The sequence below is a fragment of the Leptodactylus fuscus genome, chromosome 3, assembly GCF_031893055.1.
Source record: "Leptodactylus fuscus isolate aLepFus1 chromosome 3, aLepFus1.hap2, whole genome shotgun sequence".
Taxonomy (NCBI): domain Eukaryota; kingdom Metazoa; phylum Chordata; class Amphibia; order Anura; family Leptodactylidae; genus Leptodactylus; species Leptodactylus fuscus.
The window spans coordinates 23,421,008-23,447,866 of record NC_134267.1 but is presented as its reverse complement, the minus strand read 5'-3'; the positions used below and the strand labels follow the sequence as shown (position 1 = coordinate 23,447,866).

The following is a 26,859-nucleotide window of genomic DNA, read 5'->3' as shown; positions in this document are numbered from 1 at the left end:
TTCCACTATAGACTACAGATATATCCTGTTCATTCCTGGTGTATCTAGCACAGGAAGAGTGTTATACATCTGTTTCTATGGAATATATGTTCATTCCACTATACACTACAGATATAACCTGTTCATACCTGGTGTATATAGCACAGGAAAAGTGTTATACATCTGTTTCTATGGAATATATGTTCATTCCACTCTAGACTACAGATATATCCTGTTCATTCCTGGTGTATCTAGCACAGGAAAAGAGTTATACATCTGTTTCTATGGAATATATGTTAATTCCACTATAGACTACATATATATCCTGTTCATTCCTGGTGTATCTAGCACAGGAAAAGTGTTATACATCTGTTTCTATGGAATATATGTTCATTCCACTATACACTACAGATATATCCTATTCATTCCTGGTGTATCTAGCACAGGAAAAATGTTATACGTCTGTTTCTATGGAATATATGTTCATTCCATTATACACTACAGATATATCTTGTTCATTCCTGGTGTATCTAGCACAGGAAAAGTGTTATACATCTGTTTCTATGGAATATATGTTAATTCCTCTATACACTACAGATATATCCTGTTCATTCCTGGTTTATCTAGCGCAGGAAAAGTGTTATACATCTGTTTCTATGGAATATATGCTCATTCCACTATAGACTACAGATATATCCTGTTCATTCCTGGTGTATCTAGCACAGGAAAAGTGTTATACATCTGTTTCTATGGAATATATGCTCATTCTACTATAGACTACAGATATATCCTGTTCATTCCTGGTGTATCTAGCGCAGGAAAAGTGTTATACATCTGTTTCTATGGAATATATGCTCATTCCACTATAGACTACAGATATATCCTGTTCATTCCTGGTGTATCTAGCACAGGAAAAGTGTTATACATCTGTTTCTATGGAATATATGTTCATTCCTCTATAGACTTCAGATATATCCTATTCATTCCTACTCTATTTAGCACAAGAAAATTATTATACATCTGTTTCTATGGAATATATGCTCATTCCACTATACACTACAGATATATCCTGTTCATTCCTGGTGTAACTAGCACAGGAAAAGAGTTATACATCTGTTTCTATGGAATATATGTTCATTCCACTATACACTACAGATATATCCTGTTCATTCCTGGTGTATCTAGCACAGGAAAAGTGTTATACATATGTTTCTATGGAATATATGTTCATTCCACTAGAGACTACAGATATATCATGTTCATTCCTTGTGTATCTAGCATAAGAAACTTGTTATACATCTGTTTCTATGGAATATATGTTAATTCCACTATACACTACAGATATATCCTGTTCATTCCTGGTGTATCTAGCACAGGAAAAGTGTTACACATCTGTTTCCATGGAATATATGCTCATTCCACTATAGACTACAGATATATCCTGTTCATTCCTGGTGTATCTAGCACAAGAAAAGTGTTACACATCTGTTTCTATGGAATATATGCTCATTCCACTATACACTACAGATATAACCTGTTCATACCTGGTGTATATAGCACAGGAAAAGCGTTATACATCTGTTTCTATGGAATATATGTTCATTCCACTATAGACTACAGATATATCCTGTTCATTCCTGGTGTATCTAGCACAGGAAAAGAGTTATACATCTGTTTCTATGGAATATATGTTCATTCCACTATACACTACAGACATATCCTGTTCATTCCTGGTGTATCTAGCACAGGAAAAGTGTTATACATCTGTTTCTATGGAATATATGTTCATTCCTCTATAGACTTCGGATATATCCTGTTCATTCCTGGTGTATCTAGCACAGGAAAAGTGTTACACATTTGTTTCTATGGAATATATGCTCATTCCACTATACACTACAGATATAACCTGTTCATACCTGGTGTATATAGCACAGGAAAAGTGTTATACATCTGTTTCTATGGAATATATGTTCATTCCACTATAGACTACAGATACACCAGGAATGAACAGGCTATATCTGTAGTGTATAGTGGAATGAACATATATTCCATAGAAACAGATGTATAATACTTTTACTGTGCTAGATACACCAGGAATGAACAGGATATATCTAGCGCAGTAAAAGTATTATACATCTGTTTCTATGGAATATATGTTCATTCCACTATACACTACAGATATATCCTCTTCATTCCTGGTGTATCTAGCACAGGAAAAGTGTTATACATCTGTTTCTATGGAATATATGTTCATTCCACTATAGACTACAGATATATCCTGTTCATTCCTGGTGTATCTAGCACAGGAAAAGTGTTATACATCTGTTTCTATGGAATATATGTTCATTCCACTATAGACTACAGATATATCCTGTTCATTCCTGGTGTATCTAGCACAGGAAAAGTTTTATACATCTTGTTCTATGGAATATTTGCTCATTCCACTATAGATTACAGACTTATCCTGTTCATTCCAGGTCTATCTTGCACACGAAAAGTGTTATACATCTGTTTCTATGGAATAAATGTTAATTCCACTATAGACTACAGATATATCCTGTTCATTACTGCTCTATCTAGCACAGGAAAAGTATTATAATTCTCTTTCTATGGAACATATGCTCATTCCACTACAGACTACAGATATATCCTGTTCATTCCTGGTGTATCTAGCACAGGAAAAGTGTTATACATTTGTTTCTATGGAATATATGTTCATTCCACTAGATACTACAGATATATCCTGTTCATTCTTGGTGTATCTAGCACAGGAAAAGTATTATACATATGTTTTTATGGAATATATGTTCATTTCACTATACACTACAGATATATCCTCTTCATTCCTGGTGTATCTAGCATAGGAAAAGTGTTATATATCTGTTTCTTTGGAATACATGTTCATTCCACTAGAGACTACAGATATATCCTGTTCATTCCTGATGTATCTAGCACAGGAAAAGTGTTATACATCTGTTTCTATGGAATATATGTTCATTCCACTATAGACTACAGATATATCCTGTTCATTCCTGGTGTATCTAGCATAGGAAAAGTGTTATATATCTGTTTCTTTGGAATACATGTTCATTCCACTAGAGACTACAGATATATCCTGTTCATTCCTGATGTATCTAGCACTGGAAAAGTGTTATACATCTGTTTCTATGGAATATATGTTCATTCCACTATACACTACAGATATATCCTGTTCATTGATGGTGTATCTAGCACAGAAAAAGTGTTATACATCTGTTTCTATGGAATATATGCTCATTCCACTATAGACTACAGATATATCCTGTTCATTCCTGGCGTATCTAGCACAGGAAGAGTGTTATACATCTGTTTCTATGGAATATATGTTCATTCCACTATACACTACAGATATAACCTGTTCATACCTGGTGTATATAGCACAGGAAAAGTGTTATACATCTGTTTCTATGGAATATATGTTCATTCCACTCTAGACTACAGATATATCCTGTTCATTCCTGGTGTGTCTAGCACAGGAAAAGAGTTATACATCTGTTTCTATGGAATATATGTTAATTCCACTATAGACTACATATATATCCTGTTCATTCCTGGTGTATCTAGCACAGGAAAAGTGTTATACATCTGTTTCTATGGAATATATGTTCATTCCACTATACACTACAGATATATCCTATTCATTCCTGGTGTATCTAGCACAGGAAAAATGTTATACGTCTGTTTCTATGGAATATATGTTCATTCCATTATACACTACAGATATATCTTGTTCATTCCTGGTGTATCTAGCACAGGAAAAGTGTTATACATCTGTTTCTATGGAATATATGTTAATTCCTCTATACACTACAGATATATCCTGTTCATTCCTGGTTTATCTAGCGCAGGAAAAGTGTTATACATCTGTTTCTATGGAATATATGCTCATTCCACTATAGACTACAGATATATCCTGTTCATTCCTGGTGTAACTAGCACAGGAAAAGAGTTATACATCTGTTTCTATGGAATATATGTTCATTCCACTATACACTACAGATATATCCTGTTCATTCCTGGTGTATCTAGCACAGGAAAAGTGTTATACATCTGTTTCTATGGAATATATGTTCATTCCACTATAGACTACAGATATATCCTGTTCATTCCTGGTGTATCTAGCACAGGAAAAGTTTTATACATCTTGTTCTATGGAATATTTGCTCATTCCACTATAGATTACAGACTTATCCTGTTCATTCCAGGTCTATCTTGCACACGAAAAGTGTTATACATCTGTTTCTATGGAATAAATGTTAATTCCACTATAGACTACAGATATATCCTGTTCATTACTGCTCTATCTAGCACAGGAAAAGTATTATAATTCTCTTTCTATGGAACATATGCTCATTCCACTACAGACTACAGATATATCCTGTTCATTCCTGGTGTATCTAGCACAGGAAAAGTGTTATACATTTGTTTCTATGGAATATATGTTCATTCCACTAGATACTACAGATATATCCTGTTCATTCCTGGTGTATCTAGCACAGGAAAAGTATTATACATATGTTTTTATGGAATATATGTTCATTTCACTATACACTACAGATATATCCTCTTCATTCCTGGTGTATCTAGCATAGGAAAAGTGTTATATATCTGTTTCTTTGGAATACATGTTCATTCCACTAGAGACTACAGATATATCCTGTTCATTCCTGATGTATCTAGCACAGGAAAAGTGTTATACATCTGTTTCTATGGAATATATGTTCATTCCACTATAGACTACAGATATATCCTGTTCATTCCTGGTGTATCTAGCATAGGAAAAGTGTTATATATCTGTTTCTTTGGAATACATGTTCATTCCACTAGAGACTACAGATATATCCTGTTCATTCCTGATGTATCTAGCACTGGAAAAGTGTTATACATCTGTTTCTATGGAATATATGTTCATTCCACTATACACTACAGATATATCCTGTTCATTGATGGTGTATCTAGCACAGAAAAAGTGTTATACATCTGTTTCTATGGAATATATGCTCATTCCACTATAGACTACAGATATATCCTGTTCATTCCTGGCGTATCTAGCACAGGAAGAGTGTTATACATCTGTTTCTATGGAATATATGTTCATTCCACTATACACTACAGATATAACCTGTTCATACCTGGTGTATATAGCACAGGAAAAGTGTTATACATCTGTTTCTATGGAATATATGTTCATTCCACTCTAGACTACAGATATATCCTGTTCATTCCTGGTGTATCTAGCACAGGAAAAGAGTTATACATCTGTTTCTATGGAATATATGTTAATTCCACTATAGACTACATATATATCCTGTTCATTCCTGGTGTATCTAGCACAGGAAAAGTGTTATACATCTGTTTCTATGGAATATATGTTCATTCCACTATACACTACAGATATATCCTATTCATTCCTGGTGTATCTAGCACAGGAAAAATGTTATACGTCTGTTTCTATGGAATATATGTTCATTCCATTATACACTACAGATATATCTTGTTCATTCCTGGTGTATCTAGCACAGGAAAAGTGTTATACATCTGTTTCTATGGAATATATGTTAATTCCTCTATACACTACAGATATATCCTGTTCATTCCTGGTTTATCTAGCGCAGGAAAAGTGTTATACATCTGTTTCTATGGAATATATGTTCATTCCACTATAGACTACAGATATATCCTGTTCATTCCTGGTGTATTTAGCACAGGAAAAGTGTTATACATCTGTTTCTATGGAATATATGCTCATTCCACTATAGACTACAGATATATCCTGTTCATTCCTGGTGTATCTAGCACAGGAAAAGTGTTATACATCTGTTTCTATGGAATATATGCTCATTCTACTATACACTACAGATATATCCTGTTCATTCCTGGTGTATCTAGCGCAGGAAAAGTGTTATACATCTGTTTCTATGGAATATATGCTCATTCCACTATAGACTACAGATATATCCTGTTCATTCCTGGTGTATCTAGCACAGGAAAAGTGTTATACATCTGTTTCTATGGAATATATGTTCATTCCTCTATAGACTTCAGATATATCCTATTCATTCCTACTCTATTTAGCACAAGAAAATTATTATACATCTGTTTCTATGGAATATATGCTCATTCCACTATACACTACAGATATATCCTGTTCATTCCTGGTGTAACTAGCACAGGAAAAGAGTTATACATCTGTTTCTATGGAATATATGTTAATTCCACTATACACTACAGATATATCCTGTTCATTCCTGGTGTATCTAGCACAGGAAAAGTGTTATACATATGTTTCTATGGAATATATGTTCATTCCACTAGAGACTACAGATATATCATGTTCATTCCTTGTGTATCTAGCATAAGAAACTTGTTATACATCTGTTTCTATGGAATATATGTTAATTCCACTATACACTACAGATATATCCTGTTCATTCCTGGTGTATCTAGCACAGAAAATGTGTTATACATCTGTTTCTATGGAATATATGCTCATTCCACTATAGACTACAGATATATCCTGTTCATTCCTGGTGTATCTAGCACAGGAAGAGTGTTATACATCTGTTTCTATGGAATATATGTTCATTCCACTATACACTACAGATATAACCTGTTCATACCTGGTGTATATAGCACAGGAAAAGTGTTATACATCTGTTTCTATGGAATATATGTTCATTCCACTCTAGACTACAGATATATCCTGTTCATTCCTGGTGTATCTAGCACAGGAAAAGAGTTATACATCTGTTTCTATGGAATATATGTTAATTCCACTATAGACTACATATATATCCTGTTCATTCCTGGTGTATCTAGCACAGGAAAAGTGTTATACATCTGTTTCTATGGAATATATGTTCATTCCACTATACACTACAGATATATCCTATTCATTCCTGGTGTATCTAGCACAGGAAAAATGTTATACGTCTGTTTCTATGGAATATATGTTCATTCCATTATACACTACAGATATATCTTGTTCATTCCTGGTGTATCTAGCACAGGAAAAGTGTTATACATCTGTTTCTATGGAATATATGTTAATTCCTCTATACACTACAGATATATCCTGTTCATTCCTGGTTTATCTAGCGCAGGAAAAGTGTTATACATCTGTTTCTATGGAATATATGCTCATTCCACTATAGACTACAGATATATCCTGTTCATTCCTGGTGTATCTAGCACAGGAAAAGTGTTATACATCTGTTTCTATGGAATATATGCTCATTCTACTATAGACTACAGATATATCCTGTTCATTCCTGGTGTATCTAGCACAGGAAAAGTGTTATACATCTGTTTCTATGGAATATATGCTCATTCCACTATAGACTACAGATATATCCTGTTCATTCCTGGTGTATCTAGCACAGGAAAAGTGTTATACATCTGTTTCTATGGAATATATGTTCATTCCTCTATAGACTTCAGATATATCCTATTCATTCCTACTCTATTTAGCACAAGAAAATTATTATACATCTGTTTCTATGGAATATATGCTCATTCCACTATACACTACAGATATATCCTGTTCATTCCTGGTGTAACTAGCACAGGAAAAGAGTTATACATCTGTTTCTATGGAATATATGTTCATTCCACTATACACTACAGATATATCCTGTTCATTCCTGGTGTATCTAGCACAGGAAAAGTGTTATACATATGTTTCTATGGAATATATGTTCATTCCACTAGAGACTACAGATATATCATGTTCATTCCTTGTGTATCTAGCATAAGAAACTTGTTATACATCTGTTTCTATGGAATATATGTTAATTCCACTATACACTACAGATATATCCTGTTCATTCCTGGTGTATCTAGCACAGGAAAAGTGTTACACATCTGTTTCTATGGAATATATGCTCATTCCACTATAGACTACAGATATATCCTGTTCATTCCTGGTGTATCTAGCACAAGAAAAGTGTTACACATCTGTTTCTATGGAATATATGCTCATTCCACTATACACTACAGATATAACCTGTTCATACCTGGTGTATATAGCACAGGAAAAGCGTTATACATCTGTTTCTATGGAATATATGTTCATTCCACTATAGACTACAGATATATCCTGTTCATTCCTGGTGTATCTAGCACAGGAAAAGAGTTATACATCTGTTTCTATGGAATATATGTTCATTCCACTATACACTACAGACATATCCTGTTCATTCCTGGTGTATCTAGCACAGGAAAAGTGTTATACATCTGTTTCTATGGAATATATGTTCATTCCTCTATAGACTTCGGATATATCCTGTTCATTCCTGGTGTATCTAGCACAGGAAAAGTGTTACACATTTGTTTCTATGGAATATATGCTCATTTCACTATACACTACAGATATAACCTGTTCATACCTGGTGTATATAGCACAGGAAAAGTGTTATACATCTGTTTCTATGGAATATATGTTCATTCCACTATAGACTACAGATACACCAGGAATGAACAGGCTATATCTGTAGTGTATAGTGGAATGAACATATATTCCATAGAAACAGATGTATAATACTTTTACTGTGCTAGATACACCAGGAATGAACAGGATATATCTAGCGCAGTAAAAGTATTATACATCTGTTTCTATGGAATATATGTTCATTCCACTATACACTACAGATATATCCTCTTCATTCCTGGTGTATCTAGCACAGGAAAAGTGTTATACATCTGTTTCTATGGAATATATGTTCATTCCACTAGAGACTACAGATATATCCTGTTCATTCCAGTTCTTTTAAACCTAGAAAGCTCACTAAATCTTTATTTTACATCTTTCCCCATTGGTAATAATGTTCATTCTTTTTCTTTATTCTTTTTCTTCATTCTTTTTAGTATGTCCCCTTTTTTTTTTTGAAATGTATACAACTAAGTATATAGCCTCAGTCCCTTACATGGGACAAAGTAGCCCTGTAATGCTGGAGCCATAGTCATCTATTCCCAGATCTATACGTGTCCGTACAACTCCCATGGGATGGCTCTCTGGCCGGGAAGAAGCTGATGGTGGACATGACCATGGATGGGGTTGGAGCTGAGTATTAGCAGGTCACTGTATGGAATACATTTTTCCATATGTTTATAGTATGAGCATTGTCAGACGTGCGGGGACCTAATGTGTTATTTTTGTCGTGATCTGGGGAAAAATTTGGAATTTTTTAAATATTTTGGTTTTTTTTTTTTTCTTTTTTTAATTTTTAATTTTTAGCCCCCTGGGGGCAGTATAGTCTATTGTCTACAGTAGCCCATATAGAATTCCAGTAATGACATATCTGAGAACCTTCAATAGTCTCCCGGCTGTTGTGCCGTACACAGTTGGCACATGGCCACCATGTCTGTCTTCACTCTAAGGCTATATTCACACAACCAGCCTTGTTGAAAGAAAACTCCAATTCCATGGATCAATCCTTTGGATCATATTTCAGTAGACCTGATTCTTCCAGTGATGGGTCCACTCCTCAAATTTTTTTTTTTAAAAACCCACAAGAGTCACGCTATTATACAAGCGCTTTTACTTATAAACCATTTGCGTCTTTTATTGACACGTAGAAACAACAGTGAAAAAATTAAAAAAAAATATATAAATTTTTATTTTTGTATTTCTTTCTTTTAATATTTGGGAAGATTGAAAAAAAAAAAAAAAAAAAAAGGAGGTAGAACGTGTCTGTTTTTTAAATTTTTGATGTTTTTTTTAGGGCCCTCCTCCGGACTAGGCCCATTCATTGCAGTGCACCGGCTTTCAGTCATGGCTACCCGGTTTTTGGTCCGGAACATGAGGCGGCTTCCGATCAGCTTCTGGACCAAAAAAACCCATCTGAACTTACTTTGCAGAGAAAAACGCATTGCAGTTTTTCACACAACGGTTTTCACAGGTTTCCTCCACTTTGCAGGGACTGTAAAACACTGCATTTTTGCCGCAACGTGTACACCTTAGGCCGGGGCCTGACGGGACATAAACACTGCAATTTTCCTGCCCACTTTACGGTAAAAACAGGCGCAGTTTTGGAATCGCAGCATGTCAATTATACCTATGAAAACGCCGGCGGTTTCCCCATAGGTATAACCTTAAGGTTTTCTGAATTTCTACCCTGGGTGTCCCAGGTGTGATGTCTCTCCATATCTCATTACCTTCTAGCTTGCAGTAACTAGGCCCGGGCTCTAGCCTGGCTCAGGTGATCTGTTTGATCGCAGCTGTTGAGGTCACAGGACCTGATACTTCCTCTATAAAGGCAATCATTGCTACCTTGGTGGTTGAGGAGTTTTGGTGATCAGTGTTGAATCAGATATTGGTGATGTCTGATATAAAGAACACCGTATGCTTCTTTGTAGACTCTGCTAAGAAAGGTTCCATTGGCTTGACTTATGTTGTCCATGATGTCTTGAAAGGCTTAGCTGGAGTTGCTACATCTGAGATTTTTTGCCTCCAGGATTATCCTAAGCAGGGGGTCTATGATATCACCTTCCACCAGGAAGACCGATGCCTCCATTTCCTTGACTGTCTCAAGACTAACAAGGCGTCCCCTGTTCTAAAGCACATTAAGTTCTTGCCCATGTATGGTGCACTAGAAAAGCCAATGATCGTGCAACTATTTAACCCCCAGGCCGACATTAAGGTGGTGATGGAATACTTGAAACGATACTGCGACTCTGTACGTGGTGAAATAAAGCAACAGAACCTCTCTGGCGACGGGAAGTACAAGCTGTGGGTTCGTCTAAAGTTTGAGCCATCTTATGTTTCAGGAATAAAGCACCCTCCTGCAACTTTTTCCATTGCCGGTATAAAAGGTTTTCTGACGTATCCTGGACAGCTACACTTTCAGGAGAACCTCTTACCCTTTGGGTGTTGTCCTTTTGAGAATATTTGCTATTGCTGTGGAGAGATGTTCCACGATGGTGGTGACCCTCAAGAGTGTGACTTTTGTGGAAAGGTGGATTTGTTGGAAGAGTACCCAACTGAAAATGGTGAGGAAGAAGACAAGACTGGGCATGAGGAGGCAATGGAGGATAAAAAGAGGCTGAAGACTCAGGAGGACAATACGCCTACAACTGGAACAGACCATGGTGGACCAGCGGTGAGTGAGTGGTTTCCATGTAGTGGTTGAGGAGCCTGACCAAGTGTCTTCTGACCCCCCAACTAGCAGGGGATTATGGGATCTTTGCAGTTTGGATTATTAGATCTGTGGTGCCCTATAGTTATATATAGCATTAATGACTTTATCCTTTCTGTTTCCTCTAGACTCTTGAACTCTGACTTCCTTGGATCTGAAGATATGGATCTGTCAAGGAATCTGATGGAAAAATCTATGAATACCTTTTTTTTTTTTTTTTTGTTTGCTTTTTTTCCTGTCTTAAAGGGGATGTGCAGGATTACAAAAACATCCCACTAACAGTGCCACATCTGTCCACAGGTTGCATGTGGTACTGCAGTTCAGCTCCCCTGAAGTAATTGGACTGAGCTGCAATTCCAGACACAGCCTATAGACCAGATGTTACTGCAACAAGGCAGCCATGTTTTCTATTCCTTTACAGCCCCTTAAAGTGAAGGCCCGAGCTGGGAAAATAAATAAAAATGGCTTAATCAATATGTATATATTTTTTTTCTTGTGTACTAAAAATTTGCAAAACAGCTGAGGGTTCGATTGCTGGGTCCCTCACTGATCAGCAGATTTTGGGGTGGGGGCTGAAAGTCCTCCATGCCTTCTCCTTGTGAATGGACCACTTACATGGCCGGTGCTCCATTCACTGCCATCAGACCCCTTAGAGAAGGCATGGAGGACTCTCGGTCCCCCCGTTTTGCTGATCAGTGGGGACCTGCTGGTTGGACCACCTGGCAATCTGATGCTAATTCCCTTACTCTGTGGGTGGGGGATACATTTATTTAATGGGGCAAACCCTTTAATATTAGCTAATAAGATTACAAACTTTAAGGAGGTATCTGAATCCATACAATCCTCTGGAAGTGGCTGCCATGTGGGAATCATCTGGAGTCCGACGCCTCTTATGGTAGCCATATATATATAAAGGAGCACGCTGAACACAAGTGATGCATATAAACATGTAGGTGGAGACAGGCGTGTAAGGTTATGTTCACGTATGGGAATTCACGTGTACTCGATCTTGCTTTGGATTCCAAGGTTCAACGTTCTGCGATTAGGCCCATTCATCTGGGCCTGATCAACAACAGAAAGCCGCAATGAAATTGAGGAATTTGTCTTCATTTTCCACCGTGTGAACTTACCCAAAGTCCAACATCACAAGTCCATTCAACTGGAAAGATGTGCACAACTGGGATCTGTCAATGTGTGTGAGGATCTAAGGGGGCGGAGCTGCTCTGAATCCCTGAGTCCTGCTCCGCCCTCTCACATCCTGTATACAGTCTATATAGTCCACCTGTTGTGGGACAGGAACAGAACATATGAAGTAATAGTCAGGCTTTCCAGAAGGACGCATATCTTCCTGCGTTCTCCAAGAGACATAAGGGTGCCTTCACACGGAGTATACGCTCACTGATTCTGAACGTGTAACATGTTCCGAATCAGCGGCGTTAAAACAGATCCCATTGCTTTCTATGGGAGCCGGCCTACGTGCGCTCCCCATAGAAATGAATGGGCTGCTTTTTTCCCTATTGCTTTCAATGTGATATGCGCGTATTATACATGCAGTTTTTTTTCCAATTCTACTCCATTCTGAATTTTTATCCTTCTTCCCAGTACAACATATGGCATATTAAATGGAACCATTATGAAGTACAGCTTGTCCTACAAAAAATAAGCCCTCATACAACTCTGTGAATGGTCAAGTTTGGCACTGAGAACTTCACAGGATTGTTACTGGCAGCCATGTTATATTCTAAATTCACAGAACCCATAATCCACGATCCGGGTGTGGCGGTGAAGAGAAGTTTATTCAGGGGCTGAAATTATAATATTATCGGGGGCAGATTATGACAAGGGCAAATTGAGTTGTAGAGGGATGGGGGAGAGGTGAGTATCAGTTTTGGATTAATCTCAATGAGTTTACATGGCATTTTCCAGAATGCTATTATTACACTGTGGGGTCTCTTGGCCCAGGGGTGAGTAAACAAAAAGTCATACCCACCTGTCCATGGCTCCTTCACAATGTCCAGTCATGCCCCCATCCTCTTTGGACCTCTTCTGGCCCCCTGAATGATGTCATAGAGAACCAAGGTTTGTGATTGGGTAGGCTTCATGCTGTCAGTGAGGCTTTGTGTCCTGTAAGGTCCAACCACAGGCTGATGTCATTCATAAGGCATGAAGAGGCCTGAAGAAGATGTGGACACTGGACACCATGCCAGAGACCTGGAGAGGTGAGTAAGACTCTTATAGTTATTCACCTCCCCTGGCTAGTACTAGGTATACTAGCAGGATGATGGAAATGTGAGGAACCCAAGACCTCTGTGTGGTAAATGACATGTAGCTGCCGGAAACATCATGGCGTCTGCAGAGGATGAATGAAGATCAGGAAAGAGAACGTCTACAGGAACGGAAATGTCACTGGCCCAGATTTACTATTGTGGTTACAACTAAGCACTGGCGTAAATGTGGTGCAATATGGCACATCTAGGACTAAAATTTTTTGACTTCCAAGACTCAAGGGTGTGGATTCCGAGAAAAATGACTGGCTCAAACTTAACCGAATAAGGCTGAGGCTCCACGTTGCGGAAACGCAGCTTTTTTTGTTACATTTTGCTGTGGTTTTTTGAGCCAAACCCAGGAGTGGATTGAGGAGAAGGTAGAAGTATCAGAACGTCCTATAAATTCCCCATTCCTTTTGTAGCCATTCTTGGCTTTGGCTCAAAAAACTGCAACAAAATTTGCAACAAAAAAAGCTGCGTTTACGTAACGTGGGGCCTCGGCCTTAAAGGTGAACTTGGATATAACATCTGAGAGAAATGGCACGCTGGTCTGTTCCAGTCCATGGCAGGGACTTATTCACATGACAACAATGGCCATCGCACATAAATACCATGAACGTCTATGATTATTAACACTGCTCCATCTATTTCCAAGATAGAACCTGTCAGGTTTTTTTTTGACAATGTGAATAGGGCCATTCACTGCTTTTGTTATTAAAATGACTCTGAACAGCCCGAGGCCTAGGTACCCTTTGGCTGGCATCTTTGGGCACAACTTCCATTACTTGACCAAAGATCACCGGGTCTCATTAATGTTAGTGTTGTGACTCTTTGGGTGCCGCGACTTCAAGCTGAACGGTGCTCAACATATTGGTGACTTGCAGTCGGGGTCACAGCACAACAGGAGTCACAATATTGTCCCTATTTACTAACATTAGTGATAACCACAAAATCTGTGGTCGCTCCGAAATTGCTTTATAGCCCTAGCCTTATTGAACCCCTGAAAGTAAGGCTGAGACCCCACGTTGCGGAAACGCAACAAAATCTGCAACAAAAAAGCTGTGTTTCAGCAACGTGGGGACGTGGTCATAGGTTAAACACCTCAGGCTCTCAATAGTGGACACAAACGGAGCCCGAGGGACCCGTTGACTATGATGAGGTCCGCCGGGTGTCTGTATTTCTTAAAACTGAACTTGCAGAATGTAAAAGTTGGGTTTGCTAATTTTTTTCGTCTGGTGATTTCTGACGGATCTGCGCTGGATGGACCGGATTATCATCTGCCTTGTAAACATTAAAATAAATAAATCACCCATAAGAACGTGTGCACACTTAGCAAGTTTTCTGCTGAGTTTTAGTGTGGATTTTCGCCTCCATCTTCCAGTTGGCCTTGTGGAACATCTCATGACTAGAGATGAGCGAACAGTGTTCTATCGAACACATGTTCGATCGGATATCAGGGTGTTCGCCATGTTCGAATCGAATCGAACACCGCGTGGTAAAGTGCGCCAAAATTCGATTCCCCTCCCACCTTCCCTGGCGCCTTTTTTGCACCAATAACAGCGCAGGGGAGGTAGGACAGGAACTACGACACCGGGGGCATTGAAAAAAATTAGAAAAAGGCATTGGCTGCCGAAATCAGGTGACCTCCATTTTAGACGAATAGTGGATTTCAAATCCGGGTCATATGAGAATGTGAACTTTGTGACTATGAGACAGGGATAGCTGTACAGGCAGGGATAGCTAGGGATAACCTTTATTTAGGGGGGAATGTTATTAAAAATAACTTTTTGGGGCTCTATCGGGTGTGTAATTGTGATTTTTGTGAGATAAACTTTTTCCCATAGGGATGCATTGGCCAGCGCTGATTGGCCGAATTCCGTACTCTGGCCAATCAGTGCTGGCCAATGCATTCTATTAGCTTGATGAAGCAGTGCTGAATGTGTGTGTTTAGCTCAACTACACCTTGTGCACCCTCGGCTCTGCTACATCAGAGCCGAGGGTGCGCTTGAACCCTTGTGCACACTCTGCTTCATCAAGCTAATAGAATGCATTGGCCAGCGCTGATTGGCCAATGCATTCTATTAGCCCGATGAAGTAGAGCTGAATGTGTGTGCTAAGCACACACATTCAGCACTGCTACATCACGCCAATACAATGCATTAGCTAGTGCTGATTGGCCAGAGTACGGAATTCGGCCAATCAGCGCTGGCTCTGCTGGAGGAGGCGGAGTCTAAGGTCGGACCTGAATGGAGACTGGTGTGGAGCGATCTTAGACTCCGCCTCCTCCAGCAGAGCCAGCGCTGATTGGTCGAGTTCCGTACTCTGGCCAATCAGCACTGGCCAATGCATTTCTATGGGGAAAAGTTAGCTTGCGAAAATCGCAAACTGACAGGGATTTCCATGAAATAAAGTGACTTTTATGCCCCCAGACATGCTTCCCCTGCTGTCCCAGTGTCATTCCAGGGTGTTGGTATCATTTCCTGGGGTGTCATAGTGGACTTGGTGACCCTCCAGACACGAATTTGGGTTTCCCCCTTAACGAGTATATGTTCCCCATAGACTATAATGGGGTTCGAAACCCATTCGAACACTCGAACAGTGAGCGGCTGTTCGAATCGAATTTCGAACCTCGAACATTTTAGTGTTCGCTCATCTCTACTCATGACCATTCCAGACTCCAGTCCTAAGGTCAGCACCACATGTCACAATCCAGGGATACAATCTACAGAGTAGACCTGCTGCACCGGCCATAGATCTATCACCTATGAAATGCCAAGAGAACCCTGAATACATGACCGGCCCAAGGAGATTGAGAATCCCTGTCCTAGATAACTACCCCAGCCTCCAGACCCAGGAGTTATCCAGGCCAGAGGATAGGGAACTCCTGTATGTGCTGGTCACATGACCTGACCCTCCCCCCATGTTCCTCCTATATAAATGGGATGATAGAATTTGAGGTCCTTAGTACGGACTGGTTCTTGGGTGTGTGAGGTGTAGGGTAGTGGCCTTCAGATACCAAGATGGAATTATCGGCTGATGAGAAGGCGGCTCTGGACTCCTTATTTGTTGAGATTCTAGCTGACGCTCAGACCATTGGATGTGAAGCCATGGAGAGGTAAGTGGCCAAGCTGGACTATACCTCCATGTTGTATCTCCATTGTTCTGGTTCATCAGAGGACCAGACCAGTAGCCAGGTGACCTGCTGTAATAGTGGTTACATGTAGAGCTTTATGAACTACACAGACTATGATGGGGTTTTAAAACTGAAGTCAACAGTACTTAGGCTAAAATCACACTTGCAATTTTTTTGTGCAGTTTTTTTTGTCAGAAGTGGGTTTAATGGGTTTGGGAAATGATGACCTTCCACTTTTCCGCTCTTGTAGATCCACTTCTGGTTTATGGATGTGATTCCTTCCACAATCTAGAAGAGACTAGATGGTTTTTCTTCTGAAGTTCTCAAACTTCTACCTATATTTTTTTTTTTTTTTTTTTTTCCTCAGTCTCTTCCGGAATTATTCAGAAACCAAGTCCTACTTTACTCATATGGATGTGTCTCCTGGCAGCAAAGATATGAGGCTCCATGGAGAGAAGATCATCCACACCATTAATGATGCCCTGATCCACCATGACAATATGCAGGAGAATCTGGGGAAACTGCGGGAGCTGCACTCGGACAAGCTGGCACTTAATGTAGACACCATCCAGGTGAGCGCCCTCTACTGGCTCCTCAATCTAGATAATGCACTACTCTTGTCCATAGGCTGTCTGGTATCTACACTTGGTCACGTCTAATGGTGACTAACGGATGGGGTGGGACTTTTGCAATGGAAGTTGGACTCTTGATAGGCCCTAACACTTGCATAATGGTTCTGTCAATATCTAATGTAAGACTAGGTTCACATGGATTTTATATTTTTTTGTGGACTCTCCATGCAAAATCTGCTGTGGAAATCTTCCTATTGGTGGCAGAAAGATTTCCTACTTGTTTCAATGAGTGACTTGGGTAGCGTCTGACCCATATTTTTCTGGTGGCGGTCTGCTCCATTGTAATAAACAAGGGGGTGAATTTTTTTTTTTTTTTTTTAAGATTCTTCAACAAACCTAGCCTAGATGGGTTCTGACCGAGCGAGGTCTGAGTCAGACTAGACCTAGTACCCAATGCATTACATGGATGGCCATTCTGTAAAGGGTGTCACTAGACCCCCAGCATATCAACCTGGCCCCACAGATGGGTTAGGGTCACCTGAATCTAGGTTTTCCCCTTCTCTGTTGCTGTACTTGTCAATATGCAATGAGTTATTTGAAGCAATGGCCATCCCCTGTTGCTTCAAAGGGGTAAGTGGCAACATCCTCATGGCTTACTTGCATATTGACAAACTGCAATAGAGGCAGCAATTCACAAGGGTAAGACTGTTTGAGCCCAAACGTCCTACAGGGCTGGGTTCTGGTCACACTCCCTTTAAGGAAGACCTAACGTGGTCCAATGTACTAACAAATGTGGAACTCCTCCTAGACCTCAATGTTGTTCTCTTCCTTTATTCCACTTGGTATTCTCAATGTCAATGAGGTGTCCATACACTCAGACACAACAGCACTGATTGGTCTCTCACACTGTAGGGACACACCCACTTGTCAATTTATAAATTTAGGACAAATGGAGGAACAGCAAGTTGTTTATCAGAATATGCTCCAAATCTCCTGGAAAATGAAACTATATACAAAGTAGGACATGTTGGAATAGGTGGAGGGTGCACTTTAAGGCTGTGTCTGGTTACCAGTGACTAAAGCAGATATGCTGGACTCTTGTTTCCGGATCTCATACACCTACTCCTCTCTGTAATAGTGATGTACTTGCGCTGACTCCCATCATCTTCTCTCCCCAGCTTTTATGTCAGTGTCTGATGGATGTCATAGTCAAGCATTTCCCCGATGCAGACCTATCCGCCTGTGAAAAGTTCCTCAATATGATTGCAGATTCCCTGATCACCAGCTAGACTGGAGGATTCGCCATCCGATCTGGACAATGGACATCTGATCCTTGACCTTTCATCGCTGCACTGTAATAAATTAGGTCTTTTTCTATATCTGCTTTCCTTGTATCTTTGGTCTGGGGTTCTGATGGTGACTGTAGTAAATAGTGAGTAGCTGATGGACCCAGGAAGGAGTAATTCTCACTGGCTGTAGAGGGATTAGAGCTACATGGCATCCTCTGGTTTGGCTTGCATTCTTGGGAATTCTGCCTTCATTGATCAGTGCACCGGACTGCTTAAAAAGGAAAGCTCTAAAATACAGCAGATGTATCATTCAGCAATAGGCACTGATAAACCTGGTGGTGTAGTAGTAAATCTACCCCAGTTTCAGAGGAGCAACAAAAACTCCTGGGCCCTGGTGCAAAATCTGTAATGAGGCCCCTACCTTGTGGCAGAGTGACCTTAAGGAAGATTCAGATGAAGGAATCTGGTGCGTTCCACCCCAAAATTGGTTCCTAAAATCTGGAGGCTGTGATGGACACTGGAGTAAAAAAAATTCTAAAGATAAAAGTGATCTGTAATTTTAATGTTTGAGTTGAATAAAACTGCTGCTGTTAAACTTGGACGTGTCTAAACTGTCATGTTTATTCCTTAAGGTGGGGGGGATATTTCATTTGTGTGTACCCCAAAATAGTACAGTAAAAATGCAGCTCATCTCACAAGCCCTTATACAGCTCTGTAAATGGGGAATATAAATGTTGTAGGTCTTAGAATAGTCACAAAGTAACTTCAGATTCTATCTTAAAGGGAGTGTCACTAGAGCCCAGCATGTCACCCTGAAGATATAGGTCAGAGTAGCCTGAATTAACCTAGATGATGAGATTGGAGATGCCATAGAAGTAGTTTAAAGTGAAAGTTGACTTCATAACCAGACACTTTCACTTTTTTACATGTGGTTTTGGAGGCTGTAACTTATTTCTTACATTGTGCCCATCATAAGCTCATAAAGGCCATTAATATAACTTTTCACTTGCTCTTATAGTACAAGCTGCCTTGTTCCCTTATCACATAGCTCTGTCTGAGTGGCCGCCTGACAGCTCACTCTGTCTTAACTGCTTGTAAAGACTCTTAAGCTAAATGTCTATGAGCAGCGAGGACTGAAGTCACAGGAAGAGCCTGAGGCAGCGACTTGGCTGAATCTCTGAGAAGGGAACACAGCAGCTTATACTATATGAGAGCAAGTGGAGGCTGCAGAAGGCAAAGCTAGAAGTTAATGAAAAGAGATGAAAATGCTTTGTGTATATAATGCAAGTGTCATAGCTATGAGAAATTGCATTGTTACAACCTTTTAAGCCAAAGTATTGAGGAGCCTTCACACGGAATAAACGCGTGTGTATTTTTGCAAAATACACGTGTAAAAATAAGACTCCCATTGACTTCAATGATATTTTTTACACATGTAAAAATACGGCTGTAAAATGTCAATGGGAGTTTTTTTTTTTTTTTTTTTACTTGTGTATTTTGCAAAAATACATGCGCGTTTACTCAGTGTGAAGGCTCACTTGCTGTCCTATTGACTGATATTAAAGGGATTCAATCGTTTGAATCCCCCTTTTTCTCCCTAACATGTAGGGAAAAGTCTTAAAGGCTATTCTTCTACCTTTAGAAGTGTTCTACGCACTGCCGTTCCATAGATATCCCAGTTTTCTTCGGTATGTAAATGAGTCTTCTCGCAGCACTGGGCGCATCACCCAGTGCTGCAAATAAAGTCTCCAACGGCGGCCTCTGTCTTCATCTGGTAAGTCTCCCCATGATGTCGCCTTCTGGATTTTAAAATTCATGCATGCACAGTTGGCTCTGCGCATGTTTGTGGCCGCTTACATGAGTGCACTGTGCACATATGCAGTGTGCTCTTCCCAAAGAAAACCAGGATATCTATGGAACAGTGGAACAGAGAAGACCTCTAAAGGTAGGAAGAAGAATAGTCTTTAAGGCTTTTCCTATGTGTTAGCGAGAAGAAAAAAAAGGATTCAAATGATTGAATCCTTTTAACCTTCTCCTTATGATTAAGCATTCCTCACATACAGGCAAGGCCACATGGACTACAAGTGCTTAAAGGGTCAGAGTCAGCCTATCACCCCAGCCCTGCAGATAGGTTAGTGTCCCCAGACCTACCATATGACTCCAACAGATGTTCTGGTGACACTAACCTATCTGCAGGACTGAGATGATATACTGGTTCTGGTGACACTAACCTATCACCCCAGCCCTGCAGATAGACTGGGGTCACTTGAAACAAATGGTGGTTTCCCATTGTGAATCATTACCTCTGCTGTGATATCCCTGTTTTTTTGTTACAAATGAGCACTTTGTATCAATGCAGACTATTCCATTGCTCCAGAGATATGTGATGGTCCTCTTGTTGCTACAGAGACTTATAAGCTAGTCTAAATAACCAGAAATCTGGTGGGGCCGTTGGTCAAGCCATGAACCTTCCAGGAATGGTGGTATAAAAGTTACACATTTTTGCAAATTTTCATGCCTTGTACAATAGGGGGATTTCACAGCATTCAGGCCCAATGTTGGGTGCCAAGACTACAGGTCCATCTAGTGAAGCTGATAGAGGTAGCGATGCAAACCTTGATACATCACTGCAGCCCTTTTACTAGGTTGATGGGGTTTAGACCTCACTGTAGTTGAGGTATGCTACAATATATGTCTATAGGTCCATCCCCTTATGTGCTCAGTTCTTCACCTTGACCCTTCTATATGTTATGGAAGTTGTTTACAACATTTTTGCCTGTTCCTCTTGTAGTGTTAGTAGAAAGGTCATTGCTTCTACGTGCTTTGGTATGAGCACATTTTATCCTATTCTAGCTTGTCTATATACCGGCCTATTTATAGCAGGACTACATTACGGTAGAAGACGAGATTGAGGCAATTGAAAACATAAACAATGTTCTCAATTGCTCACATTTATGAATAGGACTGGAATATTACTAAAGATTGGAGGATGTTCTTCAGGTTTACATCTTTCTGGTCCTTTCTGCATAGAACATGAGATTTTGATGAACTTCTTCTTTGCTAGAAATGAATATCATCTTACACGAAGAAGGTAAAGCTTTTATCCAACTGGGGACTGATTCCGTTCACGTTACGTTTAAGCCTTACGTGTCAACTCTCCTGAAACACCTGGGATTCTCCTACAAAAAAAAGTGATTTTTCTCTCGGATCCCCCTAAGGAATCATGGAAGAGTGGGCAAATCTCCAAGGCCCAGTGAACGGGAATCATGGAAGAGTAGGCAAATCTCCAAAGCCCAGTGAACGGGAATCGTGGAAGAGTGGGCAAATCTCCAAAGCCCAGTGAACAGGAATCATGGAAGAGTGGGCAAATCTCCAAAGCCCAGTGAACAGGAATCATGGAAGAGTGGGCAAATCTCCAAGGCCCAGTGAACAGGAATCTTGGAAGAGTGGGAAAATCTCCTCGGCCCAGTGAACGGGAATCTTGGAAGAGTGGGCAAATCTTCAAAGCCCAGTGAACGGGAATCTTGGAAGAGTGGGCAAATCTCAGAGGCCCAGTGAACGGGAATCGTGGAAGAGTGGGCAAATCTCCAAGGCCCAGTGAACAGGAATCTTGGAAAAGTGGGCAAATCTCCAAGGCCCAGTGAACGGGAATCATGGAAGAGTGGGCAAATCTCCAAAGCCCAGTGAACAGGAATCGTGGAAGAGTGGGAAAATTTCCAAGGCCCAGTGAACGGGAATCGGGGAAGAGTGGGCAAATCTCCAAGGCCCAATGAATGGTTCTCCTATGCCACAGGCTCTTAGCTCTGAGCTCTTTATTTGCTGGTATGTCATGAAAAGAGAGTCAAAAAAGGGACATGAGGTGTCCTCAAAGGGGACAGGATTAATTAAGAGTGTCTGGTTGCCAAAAAATTTCAATGGCATGCTCCACAGGCTAAGTGAATGAGTTAACCAGTACAGTTTAAGCCCTATGTTGCTCTATTTCATGAAAAGTCAGGGGTAGATGCCATCCTGGTCTGGGCCAAATGGAGAAGAAAAGGCTATGAGAACAGAAGATGTCAACTGTGAGCCACTGCCATTATAGAGGAGCTGCCTACTCTCCTGACTGGTCTGTCTTTGTAAATACTTGTGTTTCCCAAGAGATAATAATTCTGGAGCGGATTTCCCAGTCAAGGGATTCGTTATTAATGCTATATTTAATGCAGCCCAATGCAGGAGTGCTAAAAATCCATTACAAAGGTCTGCAGTGCTGGATATAAGTTGGAGTAAAGAAGATGAAGGTCTTCATCCTATAGCTGTAGCCCATCGTCTTGTCTTCATCTTCCTTACAGAAGGAATGAAGTACTTAATGTAATCTGAGCTGTGATATTTTATAACTTCCTCCACATTTCACGTATTTCCATCACATTTCACAAGCTCCCAATGTAATTGCTCTAAATCTCCATCACCGTCCTAGAATATCAAATGACATCTGTGACAGATATCAAGAACACAATTACCAGCCATGTACATCTCCATATGATAACGATTTAACCCAGCCATTACCGTCCCCATGTTCCATGTCATCAGCAAGTACTTGTGCCCCCTCCCCAATTAACCCTTCCCACAGTATACTTATCACATCTGGCCATTTTAGCTCTTTATAAAAAAACGTATCCACTGTGTCTATGATCACATAACATATTTATTAATATAATATCCTCCAAACTGTCCCCAGTGGAGTAAGTATGGTTACCACTATAGCAACTGGTCTATGGTCCATGGTCACAAAATGTGGGCTCATACTGTCAGAACATCTACGAAGAGAATGTCTCACTTGGGAGGATCTCACACATCCATGTGTTACATAGATAACCTATTGATTTCAATGACGACCATGTAATTCTTCACTTTTCCTGCGGGGGAGCTGTAGGAAAAATGAACAGTTGATCCAGAGATTGTAAATGATCACTGTTGGCCCTAATAACAGAAATAATAAAGGATTCTTGTTGGGCCAACCTGCAATTGTTCTGCCCCATTCTGGGTCCTCACTGAAAATACGTGGCCTTCCTTTTAATTGCTATACCCAAATTTGGCTTATTGGTGTATTACCACTTACAGTACAGACTATACTGGCAATTGAGGAGAAAATGTCTACATGTACGCACACAACTTAAGCTAACCATAGACCTTAGATAGCTGTAGGCCAATAGATATTCATCCCACACCCCATTCATTTACACACTTGGCTCAGCCAAGCATGCATGTGTTTTGTAGAGCAAGTGGAGTAAATGCCAGACAGGCAACTTTGGCAATAGTGAATCTCTGGTGTGAATAAAGAATTGGGTACATTGAAATCCAACTGCCGATCCTTTTTACTTCCAACATTTGGCATTGAAGAAGTTTACTCTTGGGGAAGAGTTGGACACCACCATGTTCCTTATTTGGTCGGCCATCCCCTGCCAAAAATGGAACGGGCCCTCGTTTATCTAATGTGTATTGGCCACCTACGAGACCAGCAGTCTGTCCTTGAACATTCCCCCCAGACATGACAATCTTCTAGATGTAACTTGCATATTAGTTCTTACCATGGGTGGTTTGACCCATAGGTTGGTGCATGAGAAGAGATAGGACATGATAGAACTTAGAGAGGTTGACCCAACTCCTCTTCGATTTGGTAGATATTCAGTTCCACAGATTTTCTTCTGCAGGTAGAAGGGTCATACTACACTATTAAGTAGGAACCATACCCATGACAGACTACTAAACTCTCATAACTGGGAGGTGACTGGTGTGAAAGGGTTACTGACTGGAACGTGAGCAGCCGATAGTAACTGCATCTCGGCATAGGCTGAAGCTGTGATTGAAGAAGACTGCAGGCTCTAAAGGACAAAACCATAAATCCATTCTAGCAAAGAGAGAGGCACATTGGACAGGGAAAGACATCTTCATGCTGCCAAATGGCAGAGCAAGTATGCGCCTATAAACTCTGTGTCCTCTAACATGCTCCCATCCCTGAAACTTTTCTCCTGCTGTTGGGCAGCGTTGTATTAAGTTAAAGTCTTCAGTAGGGACCATGGTCAAGATTTTTTTCTTCTCAAGAGCACCAATAAACAATGAAGGTAAGTGCCAGGACAAGGGTCAAGTCAAATCACTCCTCTTCTCCATCAATGATCTCTGTGCCCTGTCCAAGAGGTGACATGACCATCCCTATACAGGTCCTTGATGAAGACCAAGACTAGGAGGCCTATCAAGTCATGGCCTTCATTCCTTGTGAATTCACTGACTGAACATGTGGCTTTAAAGGGTTTGTGACATTTAGATAACCCCTTTTATGCAACCTGTGTTCAAGGTTTCCATCTGTTCATCTTAAAAGTTACAAAGAGTATCTTCAGATGTCCTTGTCCTGCATTACACTGATATATGGGCACCAACTCCAGGTTAGTGGTTACGTGGCTGCCTTCGTTGGGTTCTGCTCTAGTCAACACCATACTGTTTTACAGCAAATACTCTACCATCTCCAAGCGGGTACCCAGACACCAAACCTCTGCATGACCTCAAGCTGCCCACCAGTGATAAAGAGCACATGGGACTCCCGGTTCCTCACTGAAGTTCTCTTTATTCTTTATTAGTCTTCAGGAAAGTTACATCTAAGAGTTGATGGGTAAATGTTAGACCAAGCTCTGCAAGGTTCCTAGCCATGGCTTATGCCAACACAATGCTGCACTACCACCATACAACCCATCCTCTCGCTCATGAGTGTCTTGATCATGTGTTGATTCATAGAACTAATGAGTGTCTCTATGGCTGAGGCTGTTTCACACCAAAACCATCCAACAAGCTTACAAGCTCGCCAGGTCTCCGCAAGTCTACCTTCGGGCTGTCCTCTCCTACAAACTGTCCCACACACAGAATTCAAGAATGGACCCTGGAATATTTTTTTATTATTATTTTAAAGCTATTCCAGCTCTAGGTAACCTGGGCGATACCTGATGTAATTGGTTCACACCATGGGGGAGCAACAAACAACTTCTCCTGGGACTAGCCCACCAGAGGATCCTACACTGGCGGCCCAGGCTCTAACACAGTAATGGTCGAGCATTGAGCATACAGATTTGAAGAATACTCAGGTCTATTTCCTTGGGTTTGTTGGAGGGTGCAAAGAACCTCAATATGACATTGCTGTAGGGAGTGAGCACACAATTCAGGCTCAGAAAATACCAGAATGACTGACCGCTCAATGTCCTGCACCTGCTGAAAATGACACCTCTCAAGGTGTGCAGTAGAGATGGTCAAACCTAACAAGAGTTGTTCCACAAATATTTGCAAGGTTCATCCACCTCTTTTGTTTCGGACCAAACTTGTTCAGTCTGAACCAGCGGTGCTATTATCATACTTTGGGTCTCTTCAGATACCAGAGTACAATAATCTGACACCAAGGGGAAATGCAGAAATGTAAACACTAATACTTACCGTCCATCACCTTTCCTGGGCTCCCTCATAGTGTTCGCCTGTCCCTCGTTGTAGCTTCGGGCCTCTTCCAGACTCCTGAGTGATACAATGGACCTTGGGCAAACAGTGAGGTCAATGATTGGGCTTCAACAATATTGAGGCTGGAAGACAACCAAAGAGGGCCACAAGGATGCACAGGAGAGGTTATAGAAAGGGAATATATATGTGTTAGGTTTCTCCGCCTCCCCTGGCCTCCGCTTGCTCTACAGACCACAGAGTATAATAGTGACGCATTGGTGGAGAACCCTATAATGTTTGCGTTTGGCCGAACCCAAAATTTTTGGAAAATTCATAAAGAATCCGTCTCATTATGTCAGGTTGACACATACGCACAGAGTAGGCGCCATGTGTAATGCTTCCTCTCCTTTATAGTGGGTCTACAGGAGAGTTATTTCCCCCCAGAAGGATCACTGGTAATTTCAATGGTGGATTCTTCTGACCAAGGTGGTGAAAACATTTAAGACGTGTTATTTTCTGTACAATTCATTTCTATTTCATTGGATTCGGAGCTTTGGGTTCTGGTAATTCCTTCACTTTGACTCTCTGGACTTACAGAGCATGAAACCCACATAATCCCTGATCAATAGCGAGAGCCGAACGACCTTCAGAAATATACGGCCGCTTTCTTTACTGTTTGGGCTCAGAGTATATTTTATCTCCATTTCTGGAAAATCAATAGAAACAAACTGTCCTTTTGTTTGCTGATGTGACGGCTGATATGGTGTCCATCCATCTGCCGCCTGGGAGTTCTGTGAAAACAAGGCTATGGAAAGGGGTCAAGCATGAGAGCGGGATGTAATTCACAGGATCCTATCAGTATGGATACCCAGACAGTGAGACATGCCCTCTCATTCCAACAAGCAAAATTCCTTGACCCGGTGGGCCTGATGTCTACAGTTACGTGATTCAGCAGAAACTAACGGAGAGGAATTACTTTTATAGGATGAATTATCTGCT

General features: G+C 40.5%; 1 protein-coding gene across 1 annotated transcript; it reads left to right on the top strand.

The window, feature by feature from the left end:
* The first annotated feature begins 16,440 nt into the window (after nucleotides 1-16,440).
* LOC142196545 (hemoglobin heart muscle subunit alpha-type-like) lies at nucleotides 16,441-18,414 on the top strand. The gene is made up of 3 exons (XM_075266511.1): nucleotides 16,441-16,535; nucleotides 16,921-17,125; nucleotides 18,304-18,414. The coding sequence occupies exons 1-3, from the start codon at nucleotides 16,441-16,443 to the stop codon at nucleotides 18,412-18,414; spliced, it is 411 nt and encodes a 136-aa protein (XP_075122612.1).
* Nucleotides 18,415-26,859: the final 8,445 nt, after the last annotated feature.

What these genes read in the sequence shown, in the direction of transcription:
- LOC142196545 (XM_075266511.1), top strand. Translation starts at nt 16,441, where the DNA reads ATGGAATTATCGGCTGATGAGAAGGCGGCTCTGGACTCCTTATTTGTT. An exon ending in GGATGTGAAGCCATGGAGAG is followed by an intron (nt 16,536 to 16,920) that starts GTAAGTGGCCAA and finishes TTTTTTCCTCAG; the next exon opens with TCTCTTCCGGAATTATTCAG. An exon ending in TTAATGTAGACACCATCCAG is followed by an intron (nt 17,126 to 18,303) that starts GTGAGCGCCCTC and finishes TTCTCTCCCCAG; the next exon opens with CTTTTATGTCAGTGTCTGAT.